The sequence below is a fragment of the Pleuronectes platessa genome, chromosome 18 (genome assembly GCF_947347685.1).
Source record: "Pleuronectes platessa chromosome 18, fPlePla1.1, whole genome shotgun sequence".
Lineage (NCBI taxonomy): Eukaryota > Metazoa > Chordata > Actinopteri > Pleuronectiformes > Pleuronectidae > Pleuronectes > Pleuronectes platessa.
This window is the reverse complement of record NC_070643.1, coordinates 17,402,575-17,428,534: the sequence shown is the minus strand read 5'-3', so window position 1 is coordinate 17,428,534 and position 25,960 is coordinate 17,402,575. Positions and strand designations below refer to the sequence as shown.

At 42.7% G+C, this 25,960-nt stretch overlaps 2 protein-coding genes across 3 annotated transcripts in view; both read right to left on the bottom strand.

Moving 5' to 3' along the window:
- Positions 1–2,249: 2,249 nt before the first annotated feature.
- Positions 2,250–14,348, bottom strand: cers2a (ceramide synthase 2a). 2 transcript variants are annotated; one of them, XM_053446411.1, is made up of 11 exons: positions 14,324–14,348; positions 8,378–8,545; positions 8,148–8,265; positions 7,842–7,960; positions 6,579–6,636; positions 6,258–6,308; positions 5,968–6,060; positions 5,059–5,187; positions 4,757–4,863; positions 4,137–4,290; positions 2,250–4,043 (listed from the first exon to the last, which is right to left on the bottom strand). In XM_053446411.1, exons 2-11 carry the CDS (start codon positions 8,542–8,544, stop codon positions 3,900–3,902), a joined length of 1,140 nt encoding a protein of 379 aa, XP_053302386.1. In that variant the 5' UTR covers position 8,545; positions 14,324–14,348; the 3' UTR covers positions 2,250–3,899. The 2 variants fall into 2 exon arrangements, with proteins under 2 accessions (XP_053302386.1, XP_053302385.1); XM_053446410.1 differs by lacking the exon at positions 14,324–14,348 and adding an exon at positions 12,821–13,136.
- A 1,613-nt stretch (positions 14,349–15,961) lies between these two features.
- The window catches only part of celf3a (cugbp, Elav-like family member 3a), a 26,438-nt gene continuing 16,439 nt past the window's right edge, over positions 15,962–25,960 (bottom strand). The window contains exons 8-17 of the mRNA XM_053446771.1: positions 25,571–25,699; positions 23,998–24,077; positions 23,223–23,366; positions 22,105–22,249; positions 21,300–21,446; positions 20,993–21,052; positions 20,365–20,469; positions 19,358–19,501; positions 19,012–19,144; positions 15,962–16,621 (exon numbers count right to left, since the gene is read on the bottom strand). Coding sequence (XP_053302746.1) covers positions 19,017–19,144; positions 19,358–19,501; positions 20,365–20,469; positions 20,993–21,052; positions 21,300–21,446; positions 22,105–22,249; positions 23,223–23,366; positions 23,998–24,077; positions 25,571–25,699 — 1,082 coding nt within the window. The 3' untranslated portion in view covers positions 15,962–16,621; positions 19,012–19,016. The remainder of the gene's footprint in view (positions 16,622–19,011; positions 19,145–19,357; positions 19,502–20,364; positions 20,470–20,992; positions 21,053–21,299; positions 21,447–22,104; positions 22,250–23,222; positions 23,367–23,997; positions 24,078–25,570; positions 25,700–25,960) is intronic.

Here is a 25,960-nt window from a genome sequence, read left to right as displayed (position 1 = left end):
AGAGAGATTCTCAGCGGTTTTGCTTAGAGATAAAAAACATAATAAAAAAAAAGCAATTGCAGAATATCTATCTGAATAATAATCTCCACTAATCTCTTCAGCTTTACTGTGAAAACATGTTGTTCTTTCTGTTTATTTCCGTGAATAAAGCACAATCCTTCTCAGGCTTTTTAACCACAACACACAGATAAACTCAAATTATAATCAAAGCTTTCAGAGAAGCAACAGTTTACAACAACATGAAGATATAAGTTTGACCTCACCATCCTTCCTGTGCTGCTGCAGAGTCTCTTCATCAGGACTCTCCTGTTCTTTCCCTCAAGGTCCCTTATTCCTTAGTGACATAAGACGCTCATCGGTTACCAAAGTCTTAACTGTGCCCCGCTCATCATCATCCCAGGAAAAATGAGCACGCACACACACACCCCTGCATCGACACAGCACACACACTTGCACCTTGTGGCCTCCCCCTGGCGCGTAAAGCCTTTATTAATACTTAAGCAGGAATTGAATAACGGTCTGCAAAGTTCACAAGCGAATCAAACACCCCGGGCCTCTTGTTCTCCTGTCAAGACGACCCATCATCCCTGTCACCAATTAGACTTCACACCACCACAACTCAGGCACCCGAGGCGACACTGAGACTTATTCATTACAAGATGATGAAAAGATAACAACAACAACAACATGAAAGAGGAGGAAGGGGAACTTCATTAGAGAGGAAGGGAAAAGATTTAAAGGGGGGGGGGGGGTGGGTCTCAGGGAGGCGAGGAGAGGAAAGCCCAGACCTCGGAGCTGGAGAAACTGGAGATGCACTAGCAATTAAATTGTGGAGCCAGATGCGAGAGCAGGTTGGAAATTGACCCTGCCACTTTAAAATGGAGATTGTTACAGTGGAGCTGCCAGTGACCAGAACAGTGTGGAGGCTGAAGAGCAGGGCACAGGGGTAAAGTGATCCCACTCCACACATGCAATTAACCAAGGAGGCCTTTCAGGCTGCAGCCAACTGGAGGGGAGAGTGGCACAGAAACAGGAACTGGTTTCTTTTCACGGGTGGAAGAGAAAGTTCTCCAAGTTCCAGGCTGCATGAAGACAACATCTCCATCACCTGCAAACGCTGAGATGATTTTTTTTTCCACAATCACTCGAGACATTTGTGGCAACATCATCCCAGAGGAGTGTGCCAGCCAGGTGCTTGCTCAGCGTGTCGCCACCACACTTTGCCATCTGATAGTGTAACAGCTCCACGGTGGCTCCAGGTCCAATCTGCAAAAGTGGAAGCAGTGACTGACGGGTGGTGCTCCAGATAAAAGGGAATTAACTCCATTTACACAGTGGCAGACACGTGTTTTTACGAAGGTTCCAACATTTGTCAGCCACTGAATCATGGATGTTTCCTCTCTCTATAAAATAAGCGACTTTACCCCAGACTGAATTTGTCTTGAAATTATTGATAGAATCAAAATAAGATGTGTTCATCTCATAAAAGGAGCTGAGCTTGATTGGACAACATATCTAAATGAAAACGGTGAATTTAGTACTGTAGTATCTTTTGGTGATTTTAAGGCTTAATTGCAGGTGAAAAATCATGAATTGTGGCCTAAAGATAAAATGAAGATTTTTCAGTAAGGACATATTTGATTTATAGATGAAGACACAGTTAAGACATGACAACCGAAATAATTCACAAGAGCTGTATTTGTTTATATAACAGATACATTTAGAATTCAACTCCTTCAATTGTGTCGTGCTCTGGCGATTAGTCATTTGATCAATTGATTAAAATCCAGTTTGTGAACATCCATTTTCATATAAATAAACAATACAAATATTAATATTGGGTATTTTTTATTATTAAAAAAATTATTCAAGTTATTTTTTAAATAAGGCCTGTCTCCACATTTTAAAATCATTATGCATTATTTTACTGCAGTTTGTTATTTATTTAAATATTGGGGGTTTGGACTGTGTTGGACATTTCCCCCTCAATCTATAAAGCAAACTTTTTATCATTTAATAAAAGATTAGAGTAGGGTTTAATCTTTTAAAGGGAATTCACAATTTCCAACTGTTTGTCTTGCAGGGACTTTTCTTTCTACCAATTCACTTGCATTTATTTGGCACTTGTGTTAGATTTTCACAACTTACGCACAATTTCATCGTTAAACACCTGAGACCAGATCTTTACATCAAAGTCAAACCGTCATTTCAGATTCAAACCCAAAGAACGAGACCAGTATGCACAGAAGTTATCCACAGTTATCTTTATCATTCATAATTATGATTTTACATCTCAGCAACACAAAATGCAGAATAAAAACACATTCTGTAGTAGCAAGGCACTTTTAAAAAGGTAGCTACAGGTGAGAGGTTGTTTGTGAGCTGAGCCGTACAGAGGTGTTAGGGGCCCGGAGCGTTACAGTGCACAGAGTGTTGAACGTGTCGGGGCACAGAGACGGCAGAAATAATGATAGAATGTACAGATATTGTGTCTTTTATTTTTGTCTTTACAACGGACACTTGAAATGATGAAGGCACTTGAAATGACGAGGTCGTACAAAATGATGCAAACCATACTTTGGTCTTTTCATTTTTAGATTTCATTAAACTTTCTTTTTCAGACAAACTGATCCGAAACACTGAAACAAAAGAGGAAGAACTTGGGTAAATAATGACAATAAATATTAAACTAAATTGAAATCATATTCGTAAAAGTCTCTCAACTAAAACCGAGTTAAGTTTGAATCAAACACGTGTACCACGCTTGTATTTCTAGATAATTAGTCAAAGCTGATCCATAGAAGAAACCATAAAGTGCATCTTTGGATGGGTGGAAGAAACAACACTGAATGAAATGCTATCGACTCTTCCAGCCCATAAAGAATTCATGAACAGTTACTGATTGGTTTGGGTTACACTTAAACAAATTGCTCCAAAATTTTACTGGACGGAAAAACATATAAAACAACTAAAATAAAAGACATGAATCATAAACACAAACAAACATTTAAAAAGGACCTCTGTGCGTTCTTCTGCCGATGAGGCGAAGCACATTAAGACAAACTCTAGGCACTTTTCAACACACCTGGCAGATGTAGCACCTTCTCGTACGGTTAAAAAAATATTATTTATCACCAATTATCTCGTTTTAAACATCACCGGAACACACATATATATATATATATTTTTTGCAACACTGACTCAAAATCATTGTCAAGAACCGAAATGGTGAAACGGCATGTGCAAAAACCAACATGCACAAATGAATCACCGATGCTGGAAACTTCAGTAAAAAGACTTGCATCAGCTCATGGTCCATCGAAAGACAAAAGGCCTCGGTCACCGTCGTGCTCCTCACAATGTCACTGACTGCAGTGTGGTTACTAAGAGCGAAAAGAAATCAGTCCTCTTTCAGAGTAATACTTAGAAGAGTGTTAACTGACTGTGCAGGAGGGCAATGCCCGTCCTAACCACTGCGTCTTCCAGTAACAAAACATAAAGCTACAAGCAGGCAACTTGGTCAACAGCGGAAAATCTTCGGAAAAAAAGCAAATTACACTTCGGTGGGAGGAGAAGAGGAGAAGGCGCGTGGAGCGAGAAAAAAACCACTCTGCTACTGCTGCTGCTGTACTAGAAAAACCTCACAGTGGTTCCCAGTGACATCGTCCTCTCTCCGTTTACTTTAGTGTGATCCACAGAGCTGAAATTATCCACATTAGATTGCCAGGGTTTCAAAAAGGAGGGTGTAGCTATACAAATGTGTGTGTGTGTGTGTGTGTAAGTGTGTGGGTGTGCTGCCTGCTGCCCCATTCAACATGCCCGTTCTTTGGCTTTCAGGTGAGGGCCACATGCCAGGGCCCCTCGTCACACGGCCTCATCTCCACCCTCTCACTGTCTGATCAGTTCCTCTTCCTGAGGTTGTTGTTAAGTGGCGTGTGGCCGTTCTGAATGTGGCCGTTTTTAGACTTTAGACTCTCACTGTCTTCCTCTTCGTCTTCTGACTCCGTCTCCTCCTTGTCGCTCCGCTCGTCCTCAACAATGTCCTGTCGGGGGGGAATAAAAAACAATAAGACACTTAGACTTCGTGCACTAACTGGTCGTGAGGTGACAAAATGATCGAAAGTGGCGGTTCTTACATTTCCAGGCAGGAATTTGACGACCATCCGCACGATGAGCACGGCCCAGAAGATGTGAAGGACCTGCAGCACCATCAGCAAACCGTTGAAGAAGTAGAAGCCGAGGAAGGGGGGGTAGAGCGTCAGGGGGTACACCCACGTCGTGTGTATGATCCTGTACAATAGAACAAAGACAGAGAACAGAGGGTCCAGTGAGAGCCACCTTCAGTCACATTCCAAAGCCCATTGATAGGCGTCAGGGTTGGGGGGGGACAATGTGTCTGTTGTTGTGTTTCCAGAAGAACACTTTCATAAAATTACTGCTAAATAAAACAAAGGAATCAGGGTTTTTACAGTCTGATCCCCCCCCCCCAAATGTGAGGATGGTGTGGGAGGGATTGGCTCAAAACTTGTGTCCATCTTCATCACACGGTCACATATTTCACAAATGTACAGGAATAGACCACATAAAAATAACCCTATCATTAAAGGTTTTATTTTAAATTGCCTTATTTTCCAATCCAGCTAAAACATTGTGAAGAATGGGAGCTCATAGAGAGTGCTGCACTAATTTACTCTGTGTTGTCATCAGTGACTCATTACTTTCACGGTAAATCTGATGCAAGAAATATGTATTTTACCAGAAGGGGAGGATGACGAGTCGGGTGACGATGAAAACAGCAGCAAACATAGTGAAGATGAAGTTGCAGGTTTTCCTCCAGCCTGCGTAGTTGAACATTTTGGCCGACTGGAAAAAGAGAGAGGAGAGTGTGAACCTTTCGTGTTTTCACCTCTAGAGGGCAGACAGTGAACTGTATGAGGAGGACAGCTCCCTGATCCTAATACTGTTATCATGAAACCAATGTGAGAGTTATGAGGTATATGAAACAATAATTGTATTTTGATGATTATATTTTTCTGCCGTGTTGGCATCTCGTCGTACCTCCATTAGATAATCGGAGGCATCATGCACCAACATGATCAAAGTCCCTGCTCGGATGTAGTTGACCAGCCAGGAGAAGCTGATAAGGAGGATGGTGGCCACGTGGTGAACTATCTGCTCTTTGAAATCCTGCAGAGAGTGAATCAGAGAGATAGTGTCAAAACAAGATGCAACATTGTATTGTCACTTATTGATCAGGTTATAAAGATTGGTCACTGTTCGACTGTCTGTGTATCAGACTGCTGCTGGTTTAACAAATGATTAACTCTCCGCTCAGAGCTGATTGTACGACTTTACAGCCATAAAAAGACACTAAATCCACAAACAGAGCCAAATATCTGAATTTAAAAAAGTTTAAAAATCACTTCCTTGATTAAGAGACATATTTCAACATTGCAGCTCTACAGTAAATTCCTACTTGTTTGGTTTTAAAAGATTAGCTTGTTGCAACTCGGTTATAAAACGAGCACTGGAATCGAGGCCTTGTGATTTGCTGACAGGCTTGAACGTCTGCCACCAGTTACAACATCAACCTGAGCTGTGGATAGAATGGTCAGTCGCTGTGTCTTCCAACTGATTTTCCAGTCACACATTAACTCAACACCCTGACCTGGGAGCCACAGTTCAGTTTGATGCTCGCTCGGTGTGAAGTTAAAGCAATGAGCAGAAACGACGATACCTTTAACGGCTCTGTGTGAAAGCTTCACTCGATCCAATCCATAAAGTCCGGATTTATTAGTCGGGAAGTCAATATCCAAACCTCAGAATACACTACCAACACCACAGATCATTGATTCTGATCATTTCATGCACTTAGTCAGTGAGTGATCGCTCTTGATGGAGGGCTGCTCAGGGGTTTCACAGCACACAGAGCTAACAAAGTTCAGGAAGCATTGCTGCATCACTCACCTTTCGTTTGATATCTGATGCTACGCTAAAAAGCAGCGAGAGGTAGAAGCCTAGTTCGAGATTGTAGTACCAGTACTGAGAAGGCACCAGTGGCTGGAACAAAGGAAAAGAAGGATCTGATGTAAGAGCATGATGCCAATAATGTGATATCCATTAGTCTGTTCAGGAAACTGGTAAACAAATGGAAGTAATGCACATTTTGTGATAGATACATGTGATCAATTTAAAATGAAAGTACTGAAATGTGACATTAGCTCAAGAGTCGTTTCAGGCCGTAGCAGATGGCTCACCATTTTTGGGAAGTCTTCCCACATCTGTTCCAAATCATAGAACCATGGTTTCTGAGGGGAGGTAGATATTTAATATTAATGACGATGTCCAACTCAAACCACAAGCACTTGAAAGCAGCAAGCAAGAATACAGAGGCAAACCATGTTTGCGTGAAACATCCAACATCGTGAACTAGTATGCTGAAGAAGACAAACTAAATATCTACAATATTGTTCAGTAAAAATGTTTCTAGTTATGACCAGAGTGGGTTTCATGTTCCTAATGTGCACATATACAGATTTTCATTAGCTATGGATGCCAGGTTACAACAGGGTACTCACATCGACAAGGACTGCCAGGCCAGCAAAGAAAGCAAGAAGGTAAAAGGTAAATCTCCAACTGTAAGAGAATGCACAGCGATCTCAGAAATGCCACAACACTGTAGAACTTCAGACAAAGCACGAACCAGTACACACAAACTAAGAAACAACTAGCGAACAACACAAAAGGCACAAAGTAAATTAAGGTTTCAGACTTGCAAGTGAATACAACAAACATCAGTGCTGGACCTATTTATATGAAATCACCCGAGAGTCAACAGTATCCAACAAGCCTCCAAAAACTACACATAAAATGATGAAAAATATATTTTATAATCATCCTTATCACGTGTCTTGTATTATATTTCCAATGTTTAATAAATATTAAAAAGAATCACACTGGTCAGAAATAATCCTCTGACATCTGTTGTGAAACAGTCTGTTTTGCAACAACTTTTGTAAAATACCACGCTGGCTCCCTGTTTCTGGGAGTTGTCGGGGTTAAATGGATGAAATCATCCATTAGCAGACAATGGGCCATTAAGCACCACACATTTAAATAATTGTGATGTTCTGTAAGAGCGGTAAGTGCCGTGGCTTCACAGCACCACGCTTATTGCCCGTGCACGTTTCTGGTCCAGTTACTCAGTGACTCTCTTGAACTAACCCGTCTCCTCCGCCTGCAGAGACTAAATCATAGTGATATGATTTCCTGTTACGTTCCCTCATTCATAACGTTAATAGCAAAGCCGATCTGATTAAAACGTCCTGTCTTTTACTAACGTGAGTTGGACTTAAAGTTACAAACTAAGGACTTGTGAATAAACTAATCTCATCTGTTCCATTGTATCTTCTGCCACCAGCAGTATTTATGTTTACAGCTTGATGTATCTACTTTACATAAAATGCATACGTTAAAATAAGCAACAAACATAGTTGTTTGAACTAAGCTTGATCAACTGTTCAGGGACCGAAAACCCAAAAGATGAATCCCCTCTGTGTTTGAGGTTAGTTCCAATTTGTTAAACTTACTTTCTGGAGCCAGTTGTTATTCTTTATAGCACTGCTTCTTAACAGTCAAACCTTTTGCACCCTCACAAACACAGGAAAATAGAAAACCATGTCAGAGTGACAAAAAAATCTAAAAGCACACTATGACCTCTTCAAAATCCTGTTAAATACACAAAGCAGAGCTTCATCAGGCTGCATTAAATACGCCAAATTCATGATGCAACGACAGTTCAGCAATGCAAGTTCAAGACTGTGCCAAAGATTCTTATCTACCATGCTTCCCGGAACTTTTTGTGCTTGTTGGGCCGGTCCTGGTTTCTCCGCCGCCTGAACCACCGCTGAACCTGCCGCTCCGAACAGCCCGCCGATTTACTCAAACTCTCTATGGAGCTCTGGCAACAGGAGAAGGAGAGAAAAGATGAGACAGTGCTGTCATGAAGTTATGGTGGTTAACTGGTCTGGGCTTATTTCAACCATCCTGTCATTCTTGTCCATTTACACCTCAAACAACATCTCTGTCATTAGACACACAGTGAGTCTGAAGCAATGACAGTTTCCTGAAGAACACAAGATGAATACCTGTGTGGGATGCTTTGATGTGCTGCAGAAATAGGATTCCAGGGTTGGATTTGAAGGAGCATAAACACGCTGTTTGTTTTTCACTCCCAGCAAAGAGGCCACAGGCGTCGCTACCGTCCTGGAAAGAGGAAATCACACAGGATGAGAAGACGCAGCTTACGAGTCACGTCAGGAAGAATCACTCAAAAAACACACATGGAGGAAGAGGTGGATAACAAATGTTGACTCACCTCTCGAATATCTGTCTGATGACCAGGAAGCAGAAGGCGATGGGGACAGTAGCCCAGAGGTCCTGCATTTTAGGGAAGACTTTGCCATCGTGGTCAGTCAGGTCCGCCCAGCCATGGCCTGGTGGAAACCAAATCCAGTCGGCCCATATCTTCTCTCTCAGAGACATCCTAAAGAAAATGATAGAATAAGAGTTTATTTTTTTACCGCATGGAAGGAAATTAAGCCAGGTATTAAAAAGACGGTTTTATCTCCACAGCGATCTTTGGTCATTTTCCATTAGATAGATATAGAAAGTCACTCTGCCGTGACAATATCCTGAGAGGAAGGAGAGGAAACAGAGAGGGGCTGAGGAGAGTGAGTATTGATTGGAGGTGATTAATCTCGCTGGGCCTCGGGCAGCACGCTCAGTATCTGAGCACTTCCTGCTCCACATGCAGGGCGAACTTTGTTAAGCTGCACACACACACTTGGTTAGTTCGTTCCGGGACACAACACCAGGCTCATGTCTGGCAGCAATGTTGACTTTTTTTGAACAGGGCTTAAAAATGTGTCACATGTCTCTGTCATTTTCATTAGCAGATATATACAGAAAACAGTGTTTGTAAAGTAGCACCTCGCAATAATGAAGAGTTTACATAGAGTGGTAATTCCTCACTGTGTGTTTGAGCTATGCAAAGGAAATTGCACAATGAACCCATCATGGGCTGATAATCTCTTGAGCAAGATGACTCATGATATTCCATCCTGTTTACTGAGGGTTAGTCATTTCGAATACAACGTCTCAAAGACCGGGGGGGAAAAAACTTTGTTATATCGAGTTCCAGCAAAAAAGTCTCAGGTGTCAATCATAAGGTTTCACGCCTTTTTATATCATAGAATAAATGACTAATTACGGGACAAGAGGGGAATTGATCATATATGAGTGATAACATTTTTTGCTTTGTCCATGTCCCATCCATTAACATTTAAGATGCAGGGTTTTTAACCTATACTGCATCACATTTGTTGACGCTGTCATTTCGTCCCTCTTTAAATACGGTCTGTGGTCGATGCCCATTGGATGAATTGCCATGATATTCAGCACAGACATCCATGATTGTTTAAATGGTCCTCATGTGGAGTCTAGAACAACAACGTTTCCCTCTTGTTTTATGGTTTTTAATTTCCGGGACTCAAGTTGGACACGGACAAGTGAAAATGAGCAGCGTCACATTACTCAACACAGTCCCACCGCTCTGTTGTTAGAGTCCAGGCCGCAGCAATAATTAGAGGCGACTCCTCCGCGGGGACTTATTTACCTGTGAGCAGCAACTTTTCCGGCTGACCATCCCCTTGTACAGCTGAACCTTTGTTCCTGCAGCCGAAGCTTTGTGTCAATGAGCTGAGAGGAAAATGCAGCTTGTCACACACACCACCTGACAGATCTTGTTACAAGGAAACTGTGTGTGTGTGTGTGTGTGTGTGTGTGTGTGTGTGTGTGTGTGTGTGTGGACTTTAATACGTTAGAAGCTTAGTATAAATGCATTGGAGCTCATGCAGGTGGCATTTTTTAGCAGTAGTTCTACTTCTGCATTAGGCAGTGAACCACAGCAGTGCAACATCAACCATCCTGTCTGTTAACCAACGTGTGGATTTCAAAGTTACTGCTGCCTTCTGTCAGAAATCGACCTTTAACGGATCTTCTTTTCACTCCCACTGAAATTAACATGTGTACTTTCCCTCTGAGCACAATGCTGAGCGGACCGCACATCATGTTAAGTCTTTTTAAACTTTCAAACAGAGAGAATGGGCTCTCTGTGGGTTGTGTGTGTTAATGAATTATGCGATTTAGGTGAACGTGCAGAGCTTCTTTCTGTTTGAAAGGGGGAAGTGGTAACTGCCATGCTGCTTCTTGATCAAAGTACACATCTGTGTCTGAACCACACTTTATCAGTTCAGTTGCCCTGTTCAGGACAACAGCAGAGGCTAAATTCCAAAACAGAAAACATTATCAGTGAAGAGTGCGCAGGCTACATTCAGTAAAAACCCCTGTGTTGTGTAAAAACTGAAAGACCACAGCAGCACCAGCATTTGTGCAGCAGAATTAAACAGAATGTCTGCTGCTGAATGTGTTTGGGTTTCCATTAGGGTTAATTGATTGGAGAGGATCAATAGTTGGTAGGAGCACAGATGTGGCACCACTGGTTTTAGAAGGTGCAACTGCTGCAAGCAAAAGCAAACTTTATTCTGTTAGCCAGACAATATTGACACACCATCAAGTATGAAGTAAATGACCACACTCTGGACTCCAATGATTCTAATCCACTTAGAAACAAACAGGCCTCAGCGAACTGTAGGCGCTGTGTGTGTATTAATTGGTTAGTTGTATTTTCCTCCATCTGGTACACAACTCGCTGACTCTTCTCTGGGGCTGGTACATTTAATCTAACCCGAGTGTTCACCTCTCACCTACAAGTTCTGTGGAGAGTCCATGGTGCAACATGCCACTTGGCATCCTACAGTTTGGAGTCCAGGATCAGGAGTGGCACAGTGGCTCTCGGACAGTTAACTATCTTCACTTTAGAGATAAATGCACATTTCAGTGCACAAAGTTCAGCAACATTAATAGATTTACTAGAAAGACAGCTACTCATTGTAATTGCGTGATGTTTGTCATTAAAACAAAAACATATACTGTACATTGGTCGTGTATTGGTATCAGAACTTCTTTTACACCCATATTTCTTACGTTTTTCCCTTGTTAACCGATGTATTGTATACACAAGCAGTGTAGTGCTGCACTTCCATAAAGACAAAAGAGAGGTAATGGTTGAATAAAAATCAGTGATCAAAATACTGTATATGAATTAGCTCGGTAGGGATATATTGACATTTAGCCAAAATAGGTCAAACCCCAGAACCTACACTTCCCACATTACAGCTCAGAAGCATCTCTCTTTACTCCCCGGCTGTCTTCTTGTAGTGATGGGCTTTCTTTTCATAATATCCTTGTATTCATACACAAATTGTGTGTGGGTTCGCCTTTACAAACTGAAAGTCTCTTACTCAGGTTATGAAAACCAATCAGACTTAAGAAAACTGTCTCCAAGGCCACGAGAGACTTTATGCATTTGTTTTCACAAGCTCCTAATGACAAGTCAAATAAGTTTTGAATGTAAAAAACTGCCGACTGTCCCTTTGCCATAGTTTCTCTATGTGTTGTGTCTTCAGGATAACCATGAAGGACGAAGTCAGTGTTATCCTGCAGAGACAGTTAAAGAAACAGTCACCAGTTACTTCAATTCTATTGGATTTGGCTGAAACGCTGTTTACTCCTGAGAGTCCAAAAGTGTTTAGTGGACTCTAACACTTCACCCAACCCCCCACCCCCTCCATCAGCATAGTGCTGAGTAGATAATGAGTGAATAATCATTTGGGGGCGAACTATCCCTTTAAGAAAACTGTCTCCAAAGCCAAGAGGAGGCTTTATGCATTTGTTTTCACAAGCTCCTAATGACAATTTAAATAAGTTTTGCATGTAAACACTAAGCAGCGTGTCCCTTTGCCATAGTTTCGCTATGTGTGTTTTCTTTATGATAGCCTTGGAGCGGGGGAGTCTGTGTTATCCTGCAGAGACAGTTCAGTCCTTCAGAGGGGAAATGATATGTGAATCATGCTGATCACACACAAACCTCATATCATCTAAACCCACATTAGGAGTGTGTGTCTGCAGAGCTGCGGAACTTTCCTCCACTTCTCGTGTCTGTCACTGCGGTCTACGCAGTTTGCGTAAAGCCTGGCAGGGAGTGGCAGCGAGTGCGCAAGCGGGGAGTCTCCCGGACATAGCGGCTCTGAGGCTGAGATGGAGCTTCAAGCAACAAAGTTTGCAAAACACAAAACTAACTCAAACACCTTCACGTGCGTCCCGCCACACCTGGGCCCGGGGGGCTGGTAGTTTGAATCCCCCACCACCATCCTTGTTTGGAGAGAGGAAACGGGCGAACTGAGCGTAGCGACATCTCCAGTTGCCTCCAGTTGAAAACTTTTTCCGAGCGTAAACCCAAATTAAACCAAAAACATGGCGACTAACGCTGCGCCTGACACTTCTGCGCCCCCCGTCCCCCAACCAGGAAGTAACTTACGTTTTTTTAGTATACACTTGAATAGTATCGCGACCTTCTCTTATCGCGGTTGTTCCTAAACAAACACCCCGGACATGAGGCCTGTTTGCTGGCTAACGTCCGCTTCATAACGGCCGGGGAGTGGAGCGGAGCGGAGCGGAGGGAGGGAGTTCGGTGGCTATTCCGCCCCCGGGTATAAGTTTACCGAAAGCCCCGTGTATGGAGCCTGATACACCCCCCACTCCCCCGGGGGTGTCTAAAAATAGCAGCCGGCGGTGGTGTGCGTTTGACAGGCGGCTTCTGCGGAGTCGAGGCGGTGGAGTAACGGTGCAGTGAACTCACCTCCGCTCCGTGTCGCCAGGTAAAGGTGATGATGTCCGGTTGCTCTTCCTGCCGCTGGGGCTTTTAAGTGCTTCTCGCCATTTCCCCCCCTGTACAAACTCAAGTTGCGCTCATTCAAAACAACCGTGTCGCAGTTTCTCGCCCTCCTGAGTTTTGTTTCGCGGGGCTGGTGTCCGGCTGGTGTCCGGCTGGTGGCTCCCCGGGTTGTCGGTGCTTCTCTCCTAGTTCAGCCCGGTTGGATGAAGCGGCCGCCGACACTGGGATGTTATGGTTCTACGTTAAGAGACAGACCAGCGTGGGCGGGTGGAGGCTGTTTAAAGTGACGCACGCTTCCGCTGGGTATGAGGGGAGGTTAGTGCCACACGGGGAGGGACGACTAGGCAGGAGTGTGGCCTGGGATCACCCCCCCCCCCAGCGGCTGCTTGTTAAAGGGATAGCTTTTTATTTACATTATTACATTTCATTTAGCCGACGCTTTTATATCGAAAGCGACTCACAATAAGTGCATTCAACCATGAGGATTCAAACCCAGAACAACAATAACCGAGAAAGTGCAATTTCTGAAAGAAAGCCAAACTACAAAGTGCTATAATCAGGTGCCGTTTAAGTGCTGCTAAATTGTTAGTTTAAACTTGTATCCAAGGTATAGTCGGAGGAGGTGTGTTTTTAGTTTGCGGCGGAAGCTGTGTGGCTTATTCCACCATTTAGGAGCCAGAACAGCAAACAGTCATGAAGCTGTGGGGTGTTTAGCTCGCAGCGAGGGTGTAACGTTTGTCCTTGATGTAGACTAGGCCAATGGAGGGGTGAGTAAAAGTGTTTGACTCCACAAAACACTTCTGAAATCTCAGGGGGAAACTTTTTTAACATCTGATACAATTCAAGTAAATGGTGACAACGACATCAGAGGTAATAAAACTACAGGAAAAGAACTCAAAATGCCTCCAAACTGGTGAATTTTCATTTTTCAGCGAACTATCCCTTTAATACGGGTCGCCAGGCCCCTCCAACATCCTGAGGAAAAAAAGCCTATTAAACTTGTTACACATGATTTGATTAGATAATCATATTTTACTCTTACAACGCTCTTGGTAGATTGTTAGCGCCTGTTATCATTCAATAGAAATTGTTTATAAAATCATATATCATATAATTTCTGTCCAACTACATATACTTTCTGGTGCGGGGCGCCGGCCAAATAAGAGTGAATATAATTTCTTCAATCGTTGGCAACCGTGGGACCTGAGGCTGCTCTTTAATTGGTTGTTGCAGATTTTTCCCCAGACACGCAGCCAATTGGTATTGATTCACGTTTTTTTTAAAATCTAATGTGATGTCGATCCCTCGATGTCGTCTCAGGTAAAACCGCCGTCACAAAGTTTTTTCCGCTGCAAACTGTACGGCAAAGAAATGGTGACTTCTAGTGAAACTGCGGCAAATCCGGTAAATTCTTTTAAAAATTACCTCAACAAGAAAAAAAAAGAGGATAAAGGAGCTTGGACTTACCCAATTTACAGATTCAGTAAGTGATTAAGGATGAGCTTAAACCTTCTGTTCCTCTCGTTTTGAGGAACAGAGTTGACTAACTGGATGTGGCGTAAGTTATGATTGTATTGCTCCCCTCTGTTTGCGAGACCTCAGACATCTCTGAAAAAGGCAAACGTCATGAAAGTTGCCAAAGTCACTTGGCCACAATGAAGTTACATTTTTTCATCAAGCTTAGCATTGCCCAACAGCTCGAAGAAGGCTACAGGACGGGTATATTGTGTGTGGTGTTGTTATTATTGAGTCCGGCTTCAGTTTGTTTGTCCTGCCTCTTGCAAGGCGTCACTCCACATCAGACCATTAAAGACATGTTGTTGTTGTTTTGTACGTGTCTGACCCATAAAACTTCCTGCTGCCGTTTACAGAAAATGTCCACAGCCAATATTACGGACATTTCCTGAATAGTTCATGTCTGTAGCAAATTGTTCATTAAGTCTTTTTTGTGGATCAGGGGGACCTCGATACCACGGTTCCATGATCACTACCCTGCAGAAACCTGCTCCAAATGATGTCAAAAGCTATTCATCATTGTCCCGAATGTCCCAGAAGGAGATTTAATGTGCCAAACCTTGACAGCTTTTATCGTTGACTTTACTGGGCCATAAAGGTTAACTTAACCTCAGTGTATTCTTATTAGATACAGATCCATTCTGTCGGTAGTATGCCAACATCACGTGGGCTCCCTGATGCTCCTCCTTATCCACACATTGGCTAAGTTTCCAAATATTAGCTTACATTTGTGTATTCTCACCCGACAGTCTTGTGCGGCTGTTTGCTCCTCGAATTGCAGTTGCAGTGTCAACAGCACAGCTAACCCCCCACCCCAGCCAAGGTCTACGTGTGGCATTAATCAGCCCTCCTAACACTGACGCATGCTGAGGAGGGAAGAGGCATGTTTGAACGGATCAGACCAAACCCAACATGCTGGGACGGAGGGATTCTCTGCGCACCTCAGACTTTTCAATCCTGAGTGGATCCACATGCACACAGTAAATCCTGGTGGTAGCTTTGTAAATGGGATTATCAATAGCTAAAGATATATGTATGTCCTAACTATAATGGCATAGTCTATTTCTAACTTAGTGAAATTATATAGCGTAAATAAACACAACAATATTTCAATTATCTCCCTCATTGAGTTTTGGTCCAGAGATTTAGATATAAACAGGGTTCATGTATTGAGGTTTTTCACTTTCCACAATACCTCCTCAGGCCTGTAGAGGGCAGCAAACTCCCCTTTGACCAAACACTCTTTAAACAAATATAATAAAAACAGTTCTAAATTGTAAATCTGGGAAAAAAGGGCAACATTGTTTGTTAAATGACACAACATCAAGCAGAGACGGGTTGTTTTTTTCTAAATTGTACTTTATTTTCTTTTAAAGACATATGTTTTAAAACAGCGATTGTAGAGAATAAATAAAGAAACATTATGTTTGTTTTTTGTTTTTTTTACTTCCATAGGTACATTTATGTAATTAAAAACTCTATAAGTGTGTTCATTGTCTTGTAGACCACAGGAATCCTCTTTTTTTTCCTCCCTCTTAAATTAAAAAAGAAATTTTCACATCCCCCCCCCCCCCCCCCCGCCCCCCTTTCATCAAATTGATTACCAAATAAATTAAACGTAAAAAATCAAGATAGAAAAATTCTCAGCCCTTCCTTCCGCTTTGTTAATTTTGAAAAGTTGTGGCAGCAGAGAATCTTAACTCGTGACGTTTTTAAGTCCTTTTACCTCCATTTTGAAAACCAAGGTATATACACTGAGAGGACATCCATTTATCTTCCAGCATCGTTACCCCATGATTTTTTTTTTAATTTACGTATAAATAATAAAACTAACTCTACATAACAATATTACCAATGGTAATCATACAGAATAGTATTTTCTTTAGCCTCTGACTGTAGACTGGCCTTCTGTTGACGCCATAGACCACAAATCACACTATACAGTAGAACCCTGTTCAGTAGAATAACATCAGTGATATGCTTTTTCTTAACATGTAGATCTTGTTGCCGACAATAGAGTATGTACATAATATAAATGAATCCAGCTGTGGAATGATACAGTAGGAACATCTGGAGCACTTCTGATAGTGTGGATTCTGGAGATCGTTGCTGATATTACTGCTGTATTTTTGTAAGCGCATACGTGTGATACTGCTTTTTGTGTTGCTCCTGTGCTATACGGTTGGTCAAACAACCAAAAAAGGCTGGGACATCCCAAGTGGTTTTTCTTGATTGAACTCTTAGGTTTTCCTGGAGGTGGAGAAGAGATGACAGAGAGAAAAAGAAGAGCACAAAGTATTTAAAATCAAAACACAGAGCGGGAACAAAAACATTTAAGACTTAGGCAGTGGATTGGTGTCTGGAATACACACTGCTTGCACTGAGGCCTCCGGGGGAGTCTCAGTAATCAAATAGTGTCCATGCAACTCAAATGGCTACAGTCATACTGCTGCACTGTTATGCACGTTCTTAGAAAGATACTTGGTCATGTCTTTTGGCAGGCAAATTAATTCAGAACATGCACAATAGGAATTCTGGTAGGAGATAAATTCTCCAAATTTCGGGGGAAATATTTTCTAATAATATTCAGAACCTTGCCAATGACCAAACCTGAGTTCCTGAGGGAGGTTCAGTATTTCAAATCATCCACCCGTTTCTCTGTGATGCAGCTTGCAGCAAACTGGGCATCTGCAGGTACCAGAAACAGCTAATTAACCATTATTTTGAATTCCAGATTATCAATTAAGAACCCCTTAATAAGCAGTGCAGTCGTTATTTTGTTCAAACCCTTTTTATATTCTACATATTGACATTTGTAAGGGTTTCAAATAGGTCTCTGCAAATTTGGGGGAACAACGGAATGAAATGATGCAAAAATAAAGCATGTGTTATGTGAAGTGTGGAGTTTGAATATTTCACTCCGTGCAAACAATATTTAGCTTAAACGATGCAGAATAAGTGTGGGTATGGGGGCGCTGTATGTTAAGGGGTGTTTAAATTGAAATACAATATACAACTTTGTCATAGTAGTGTTTATTTAATGTATTTAAGAGAAGCCTTAGCCTTTAGTTTTCAGCCTAAACCTGATTTAAAACATCAAGAAACATCCTTGAGTTTTGATGAATATCAAAAATCTCATTGGATGGTGAATTTCAAACATTCAAAGGCTTTACTAATTGATTCTTGTTGCCAATAACCTGCAGATACCCTGAACAAAAGACACCTTGAATTAATGTTTGCTTTTGATATGAAGTGGATATTTGAGTGAGGATATTTTAATAATATGCTTATAAATGTTGAATCTGTATTATGTTTTTTTGTTGATCCAGAATTCCTACAGAGGAAGGCAGTTCCTCAGCCAGCAGCACGTGTCACAGGAACCAAACAGCTTTACCCAAAACCTTCTAGAGTAAGGTTAGTGTCTCAGTTGGTACAACACACAAACAAACACACACACACACACACTTACACACAAATATTTTTTCACATCTACTCAATACAGAACACTCCCGCAAATATGAACGCACAACGAACGTCTTCTTTGTCTCACCCACACACACGCACACGCCAACCAAACACAGATACTATGCTGTCGACCATATACAGGGGCACATTTTCAGTCGCACAAAAACCAAACAAAGTTCAGGCACAAAGTCACGTGGATTTGAGTTACAACCAAACAAAAACCCTGCATCACCGAAAACTACCACACCAACCAACTAAACAGAGGGGATGTGTAAGAATGATAATCATGACAGACAACAAAAAAGGAAAGTAATCAAAAGCAAAAAAGTCTAAAAGGAAAGAATTCTATCCATATTTGATGGACATGCTGTATTTTTTTCTTCTAAAAGCCTCAATGCTACGAGCTACATTAGCCTCTGCTGTCATGATAATCAGTTACTTACAGATACGGAGGTAAAAGTGACAGTTATTGATCAGTGTTTGCAAGGATTTAAAAAAACCAGGACAAAATAATGAGAGGAAACTCACAACGCACCAAACACAGTTCATGGTCGCCACAGTAACCCGCCATGCAGTTGAGCATGGTGAATCAAGGCAACGGCCCAAAATAAAAATTTTGCTAATGGCAACCATCACAGGCAATATACCGCCACAGCAACCAACACAGGCCAATTAACTTACAACGCAGTGAGAAGGACGGGGGGGAGGTTTTAGCGGTATATCTCCACGATATATGTACAGACGGGTCTTGAGACTGGTGTGATGTTTGTTTTCAGGAAAAATGGCATATGGCACAGCACAAAAACAATAAATGAAAAGTAAAAACAAAAAATTAATGACGAACAGCAGTTGGCATTCAACCCTGCGACAGAACACTGGTTAGACAAAAAACATTTGAGCCGAGGTAAAAGTCTCTAAAATCTCTCTCTGTAAAACTGTCCCTGTGCACGGAGCAATAAGAAGGAGGAGTCACGCTTACACAACACATCTCAGTTAATGTCCATCAACTGCAGAGTAATTGACTTCCTCGGTTCCACATGAAAGATAACCGTCTAAGTACTGAGCCCCGGATTACATCCACTGTGTCTCCTCAACTTCCAGACCCGTTTCTAGCTTGTCTATCAACCCCCCCCCCCCTCCCCGAGCCACTTCCCAGTCAACATGCAGGGACGCACCTCGCTCAGTAAGGTCTGTTGGCATCCTTGGGCCTCTTCAGCTGCACCTTCAGTCTCTTCATGCCGATCTGGAAGCCATTCATGGCCTGGATGGCAGTCTGGGCACTGGACGGGTTGTCAAAACTCACAAAACCTGGGGGAGGAAAAGAGAAAAATGGAAAGAAGTGAACACAGACGTTCATACTGAGGCAACAGCAGCAGCATTTGGGAAAGTGTGGAAGCAGAAAAAGGTAAAATGAAATGTGAAAATGTGTCCCCTGTCACATAAAAGAGACACATACTAAAAGCCACAAGGTAAAAATAAACCACTGACGTTGCCGTTCCTATTAGCATCGCTGTGACTCACCGAAGCATTTGCTCTGGTTGGTGGCTCGGTCAACAAACACCTTTGCAGAGATGACGTTGCCAAAGGGCAGGAACATCTGCAGGATCTCGGAGTCGGTGAACTCCTGAGGCAGGTGGTAGATGAAGATGTTACAGCCCTCGGGTCCTGTACGCAGAGACGGGAGAGAGAGACAAGGACGCGGACATGACGCGACAAGACAGGACGGGTTCAGAGAGGAGTTAGAAGCTGCAGCGTTCAGGAAATGCTTGGAATGTTAGGTTGATACAAGATAAAATGAGCACAATAGAGCAGGGGAATAAATCAAATAATAAAAGCCATTGCCAAATAATCTGAACACCTCTGTATCTGCATTTAATATACATATGTTTGAGGAAACAGTTAACTTAAGGACATATTAACAATGGGAACATCACAGTGTGGATCTTCTCTCTTTTTGCAAAGTTCACTAATTATGGATGATTTATATTTCATTGTTTTCAAATGCATGTAAAACAGGGTCCGATTTCGGGAAGTGTTTTTCCCTCCAGTTCGAGACAGTCACTGATTTCAGGTCAGTGTTAAGAAGACTGAGGATCAGGAATCAGACAGTGAGAATTTAATCTGGATTAATTTGTGTTGTCTTTGAGTTGCATCACAGTTGTTTGATAAGCTGCAGCATGAAGTTAATATTATTTTGATAAGACATTTCTTTATTAGTTATTTCATCTATTGAGCAAAATTTGTTGTGGTTTTTTGAGCAAAAACTCAGTAGATTTTATGTCTTTTTTCACTTTGAACTGTCAGTTAGATTAATTGTCAAATATAGAGCAGCCCTAACGTTTTATCTAAACTGTGGTGTAAATGATATCATTTATTAAAGTTGTAAAATTCTGTACAAGTTATTGAATGAAAATCATCAGAGGGGGAGCGGGGCTTGAAAACTGGGATGTGAAGTGAGTGCAGTTTGTGGTAAAAGGGTCAAAACCACTGGAATTTGCCTCTAAAGATATGATTATCTGTAGGTTTACCTTCCCGTTGCTGCAGCTGCTGCGGCTGCTGCGGCTGCTGGGCCACCAGTTGGGGCTGGTGGGGGAAGGGCTGTCCCACCAGGCTGTAGGCAGCAGGGTAGGTGGCTGTCGGAGAGGAGGAGCAGGTGAGCGGAGCAAACAGAACACTGCAAACTAATCATTTTTCAGCTTAAAACAACATCTGACTGAGCTGAACTCCCACCCACAGATCTGCTGGGTTTTGCATCTAGTTAGCTATGTATGACTCATTCTATAGCGATAAGGGCTTATTTACATTTCGTAATATATGTGCATGTTTGGCTTTGGATGTAGATTTCCACTCAAGCATGCAGTGTTGCGTAGTCGGGGAGTGCAAAGGTAGCTGTAATCCATTATGTTGCATAAATCTGTTTTTGCATTGCGGTTACACAAAAGTCGTTTCCAGGGAACAAATGTGAGGCCGTGCAGTTAAACTCCACTTGGAATGAAACAAAAGGAAAATATTTGGGGGGATGATTTGTTTGTTTGCATCAGTCGCGGCAGCAGGACACGTACATAGCAATGAATTTCTATAAATAAATGTCAGTTCTCATTCCATCTTGTAGCTTTTACACTGAACACGTCTAACACAGTCAGTACTGAGGCTCACCTGTGTAGTGCTGCATGCCTGTATACGCCTGCTGTAGAGGGTCCAGGACAGGACTCTGAGCTGTGACACAATAAAGAAATATCGTCACCAACTGCTGTATATCACACACAAGCACACAGACACACAAAAATAATCCTAGATGCTTTCTGGAGCACATCAACACGCTCCAAATAACATGCAGAGCTTTAGTTTCATTTCATTTCCTCTTAATAAGAACCTCACTGTTTCATGTCATAGTAGGAAAGCCTGTGAATCTATGGAGGAGGCCACACGATTATTCTTTATTTCTGTGAGGCGAGGGATGTACCTTGATAAGCGTGAACCCCGTTGGTGTAAAGGGCCTCGGTCGCTGATTGGCCGTTGGGAGCTGGCAAGGAGGCGTAGCTGTTCAAAGAGATTGGTGGAGGCAGAGCGGGCACGGGTGTGCCTGCCATGGAGGGGGGAGTGCTGGTACCTGCAAATATGTTTGCCCACACTTCAACACTTACTTACAATAAATTCCAAGACAGGACACAGTTGAATTCAAACTTGCGCTGAAATCATGAACTGAAATGAAAGACATTAGTTTATTACATTTGTCACCCTTTTTCAATTAGAGATCAACATTATTCATTGGGAATTGAACAGTGTGTCGTCCAACTCTTTTACATTCTGTTGTGAATCCATTTCTGTCCTGCACCTTTATGTTCTACCTGGATGTGCACGCTCTACTGACATATTAGATAATTAGAGATATATGAGTCCTATAAGTCGATTTAAGATCCTTAAATTAAAATGTAAGAGATCCTTTTCAAAATAAATGAAAAGAACAATTAATATAAGTCACAATATTTGCTTCAAACCCTGCCTGTAGTGGAAAAGAATATAAACTGTTAGACTACATAGGGGTTCATGTTTCCCCAACTCAACTACCATCTTTCTGTTTTCTATAAGTTAAAAATAAAACACAACCAACCTCGTGACAGAAAGATTTTCTTTTCAAAACAACATAATTTATGTTTGTTATTACGTCCTCTTGGCTCCACCTCCCCCCCCTTGTGTAACTGTCCTCATATTTCAGGCACAAATCTAATCAAGGCCGGCCGGAGCCAGACATCCCTGCCTCTCATTACCTGAGGAGGGGGTGATGGATGCGATCGGCGTGGCAATGAGGCTGCTGGGGTTGAGGGCGGCGAGCTGCTGCATCTGAACCGCCGCCACCGTGGCCACAGGAGAGAGGTAGGCCGACTGCGCCACCAGGGCCTGCTGCTGCATCAGCTGGAGGAGAGGGAGGATGTGGTTCTGTGAGTGCGTGAGTCCAAACATCAAGTAGAAAACTTCAAATACATTGTGAGAGGAACCGACACCAGATATCCAGCTCAAATAACCGTCTCCAGCCGTAAAAGCCCAACATGTTTCATAACGGTGCGACGGCTCCAGACTGAACCTCGATCGGGAGTCACAATATATCTGAAGGCCACATTTCTTTACACATCCTACTACAGAGCAGCTTTCCCTGGTGACCTTCTCTGCTTGAGACAAAACCATTGCAGACGCTTCCACAGGATTTTATAATCAACCATTGAGGCTGAATCAAGATAATAATCCGTCTTCAAATCATGTAGCGTGTTCCTGCTCTAAACTGTGGGGGTAAAAATACCCGACTGCCTTTCTGCTGCAGGGCAGTTTGCAAAAGGCATAGAATACCCACCTACTGTTCAATATTCATGTGTCTGTCCGTGTTTTGTGTGACGGACAGCATTCTGTGGACAAATGCACTGCAGAGTAAAGACGCTGTCAGGCCTCTTGAAGCATCACAAATTGAACAAATGTTCATGAGCCAGATCTAAAACCATTTGCACTAAACGCTCAATTAGCAAAGAAGAGAGCGGTAAGGCCGTCTCGACGTTGTGACGTTAAAACTCCTCTTTGTTACATCACAGGGAACAAGGCACGTTGAGTGAGGTTTGCTTTCCCCCCCCAAAAAATGGGTTTTGTATATCTTTCCTTTGAGGATATTTTGGCTTTATGTCACATCAGCTTTTACTTACGTCTACATAAGGAAAACAACCGCCAGGCTTTTGTTACCGAGTCCTGCATGGTCTCCTTCTGATTATTTAAATAAGGGTTGATACTGAGTTGGAGACGAGGATAAAAACAAGTAGAGCAGAAGAGGGTTTCTTTGCTCTGGGTTTTCCGTCCTCGTGAAAGGTAAAGTGTGTGTGTGTGTGTGTGTGTGTGTGTGTCTCACCGCCTGTGTGTAGGCGTTGTATGCCCCGAGGTGCAGGGTCATGGGACTGATGACGCCCAGCTGAGAGGCCACCTGCTGCATCCGCCTGAGCCCTCGCTCCTTCTCCGAGTCGGCGAACTTAACCACCAGGCTGGAGGAGGCGCCCTGTGGAGGTAACGTGGATATCGTAACTCCTTTGGTCTCGTGCTAAACGTCAAGAAAGAAACATCAACGCTCAGTCAAGGTGAAACAAAGGAATACTGTACGGCATGTTGTGGTACGTTAGTGGACAACGTCTCTGGTTCGAGTCCGACCAGGGACCTCTGAGTTCTACATCACTTCAACAATAACTGGTTAAAATCTAAATGCAATCTGCAGTTTCTAGGACATTTTAGCGATTATACAACAGTGAAGCTAAAAATAAGCTAAATGATAAAAAAAAAAAAAAAAATTCTGAGGATAAATGTGAATTTTCCACATAAAATCAGGTGCTCTTTTGAATTTAGAGAAAACTTGCACAAAGAGCACAGAACAAATCACCTCCAGCAGAAGAGGAGGGGAAAAAAAAGTACCCGGATGAGCACATTTTACAAAGACTGTCCTCGATTCAGTGTGTGTGTGTGGGGGGGGGGCAGAAACCAGAAGTGGTGACTGAGGGCTGAGTCACCGTGTTCAGCGTCTAAACGCCTGGATGTGGAGCATGTGAGTGTGTAAGCAGCTGTGTAGCTCCTGTGCATGTGTGTGTGTGTGTGTCTGTGTGTGTGTATGTGTGTGTGACCGGGGGGGGGGGACTTACAGGTAAAGTACGACTCCCGTGCAGAGCGTTGATGGCGGCCTGGGCCTCTGCGTTGTTCTGGAACTTTACAAATGCGCACCCTAGGAGAAAATGACACACCATTAAACGCGGCCTCACACAGACACACACACACACACACACACACACACACACACACACACACACACACACACACACACACACACACACACACTCTCTCACGCGGCGCCCGGTATGAAGAAACGACTTTGCTTTAAAAATACATTAGGAGCCGTCTTACATCTAGTGCTTCATCAGTTATTAAGGCATCATTACACATGGTCCACAAAACATTCATTGCTTCATCAATCACAGGCCGTAAACCTCCAAACGCATCATTAGCCATGACCCATAAAACCTATTGCACCATTAGTCACGGCTCATGCACCGAACGCAGAGAGATCCAGGGTCTGCGTTTGAACTGTCGCCGGACGTTGATCTACACGACAGATGTTTTACGAGCATTGTTGTTTCGTGACGATTGTAATTTACGTTCACGTGAAGGCAACACGTCTCGGGTTTGACTCTCAGGGCCGGAGGATGATGAGACAAATATTTAAATGAAGGTCCGTGTCATGTTGAGAGTCGTGATCTGGAGCCGATCATTGGAATCAGGAGAGAGAAAAGCTCAAGGACACGTGAGAAGCAGGTGTTTGGAAAAATGTGGAGAAAGGGACAACTTCCCAAATCCTCTTAGTGCGGCATCTTTTTAAAAAGAGGGACAATTATGAGTTTATTGTTTAAAAGATGAAAACTTTTGGGCTAACATGAATCAATTTGTTTTAATTATTGTTAGTTTGCTGGTTGAGTTTTAAGCAAAATTACACAAAAACAACTGAGCGGATTTCCATGAGACTTGGTGAAGGGATGCGATGTGGATCAGTAAAGAATTCTTAAATACTTTGTGTGAATCCGGAAAAAGGGGCAGATCCAAGAATGTTTTTGCTACTTTTGATAATAATCTCCTTTTTTTGGGTGGATATTGAGGAAAAAAATTGCATATTTAAGAGGTGGGTATCCATGACTGTGTATAATATGGTATGAATCACAATAAAAATCTAGGTCTAGGTAATTTAAATGTGATTTCATAAGGGAACTGCTGAGTGCTTTTGTTGCTTCCACTTAAAATGTCCTTTTATAAAAGGGATGAAACAGGGTTCAGAATTTTGCAGGAAGTTGTGTGTATAAAAGCCCAAAGGCCAAGGCGCTACACCCCTATACATCAGGCCAACATGGGAATAATACAAACTGTAGTCTTGTTTTGAATCTACTTTGGAATGGGTAAAGATTTGGAACAGATGACCAGCTGATGAGAGCATCTCTGTTACCATTTAGTAAAAACAGGTCGTTTTATTCAAAGAAATAGGTGGAGGGCAGATGAGTGAGTCTGTAATGCAGCAGAGACAAAGCAGTCCATGATGTTGACATGAATTGGGGCTGTGGTTTTAATTTCTTATTGTTTTTATCTCATTTCATTCATTCATTTCATGCTCTGTGTCATATGCTGCTGATATAGTAGCCTGTTCTATTCTGTATCTAGAGTCCATGACGTTACCTTTGCTGGTGCCGTCGGGCCCGCGGAGCACCGTGCACTCCTCTATGCTGCCGAACGGCTCGAACATCTTCCTCACGTCGGTGTCCGTCTGCTGCTTTCCCAGCATGCCCACAAACAGCTTCCTGTCTTCTAAGAAAAAGGAGATTGCCAGGATGGGAGGGGAGGAAAGTGTGAGTGAGAGTAGAAAACCGAGGGAGAAAATGGGAGTGGGTGTTTTTTTTATCAGGGAGGCGATGCAGGCAATGAGAAAGGAGTAAGGGGGGGGGGGGGGGGGGGGTGACAAAAGGGGAGAAGTGCCATGTCACCACTACATGCATGCAGGAGTATAAAGGAAGCAACAGTGTGATGGGCAGTGACAAAGCAGGGTGGAGGCCGGGCCCTGCCGTACTT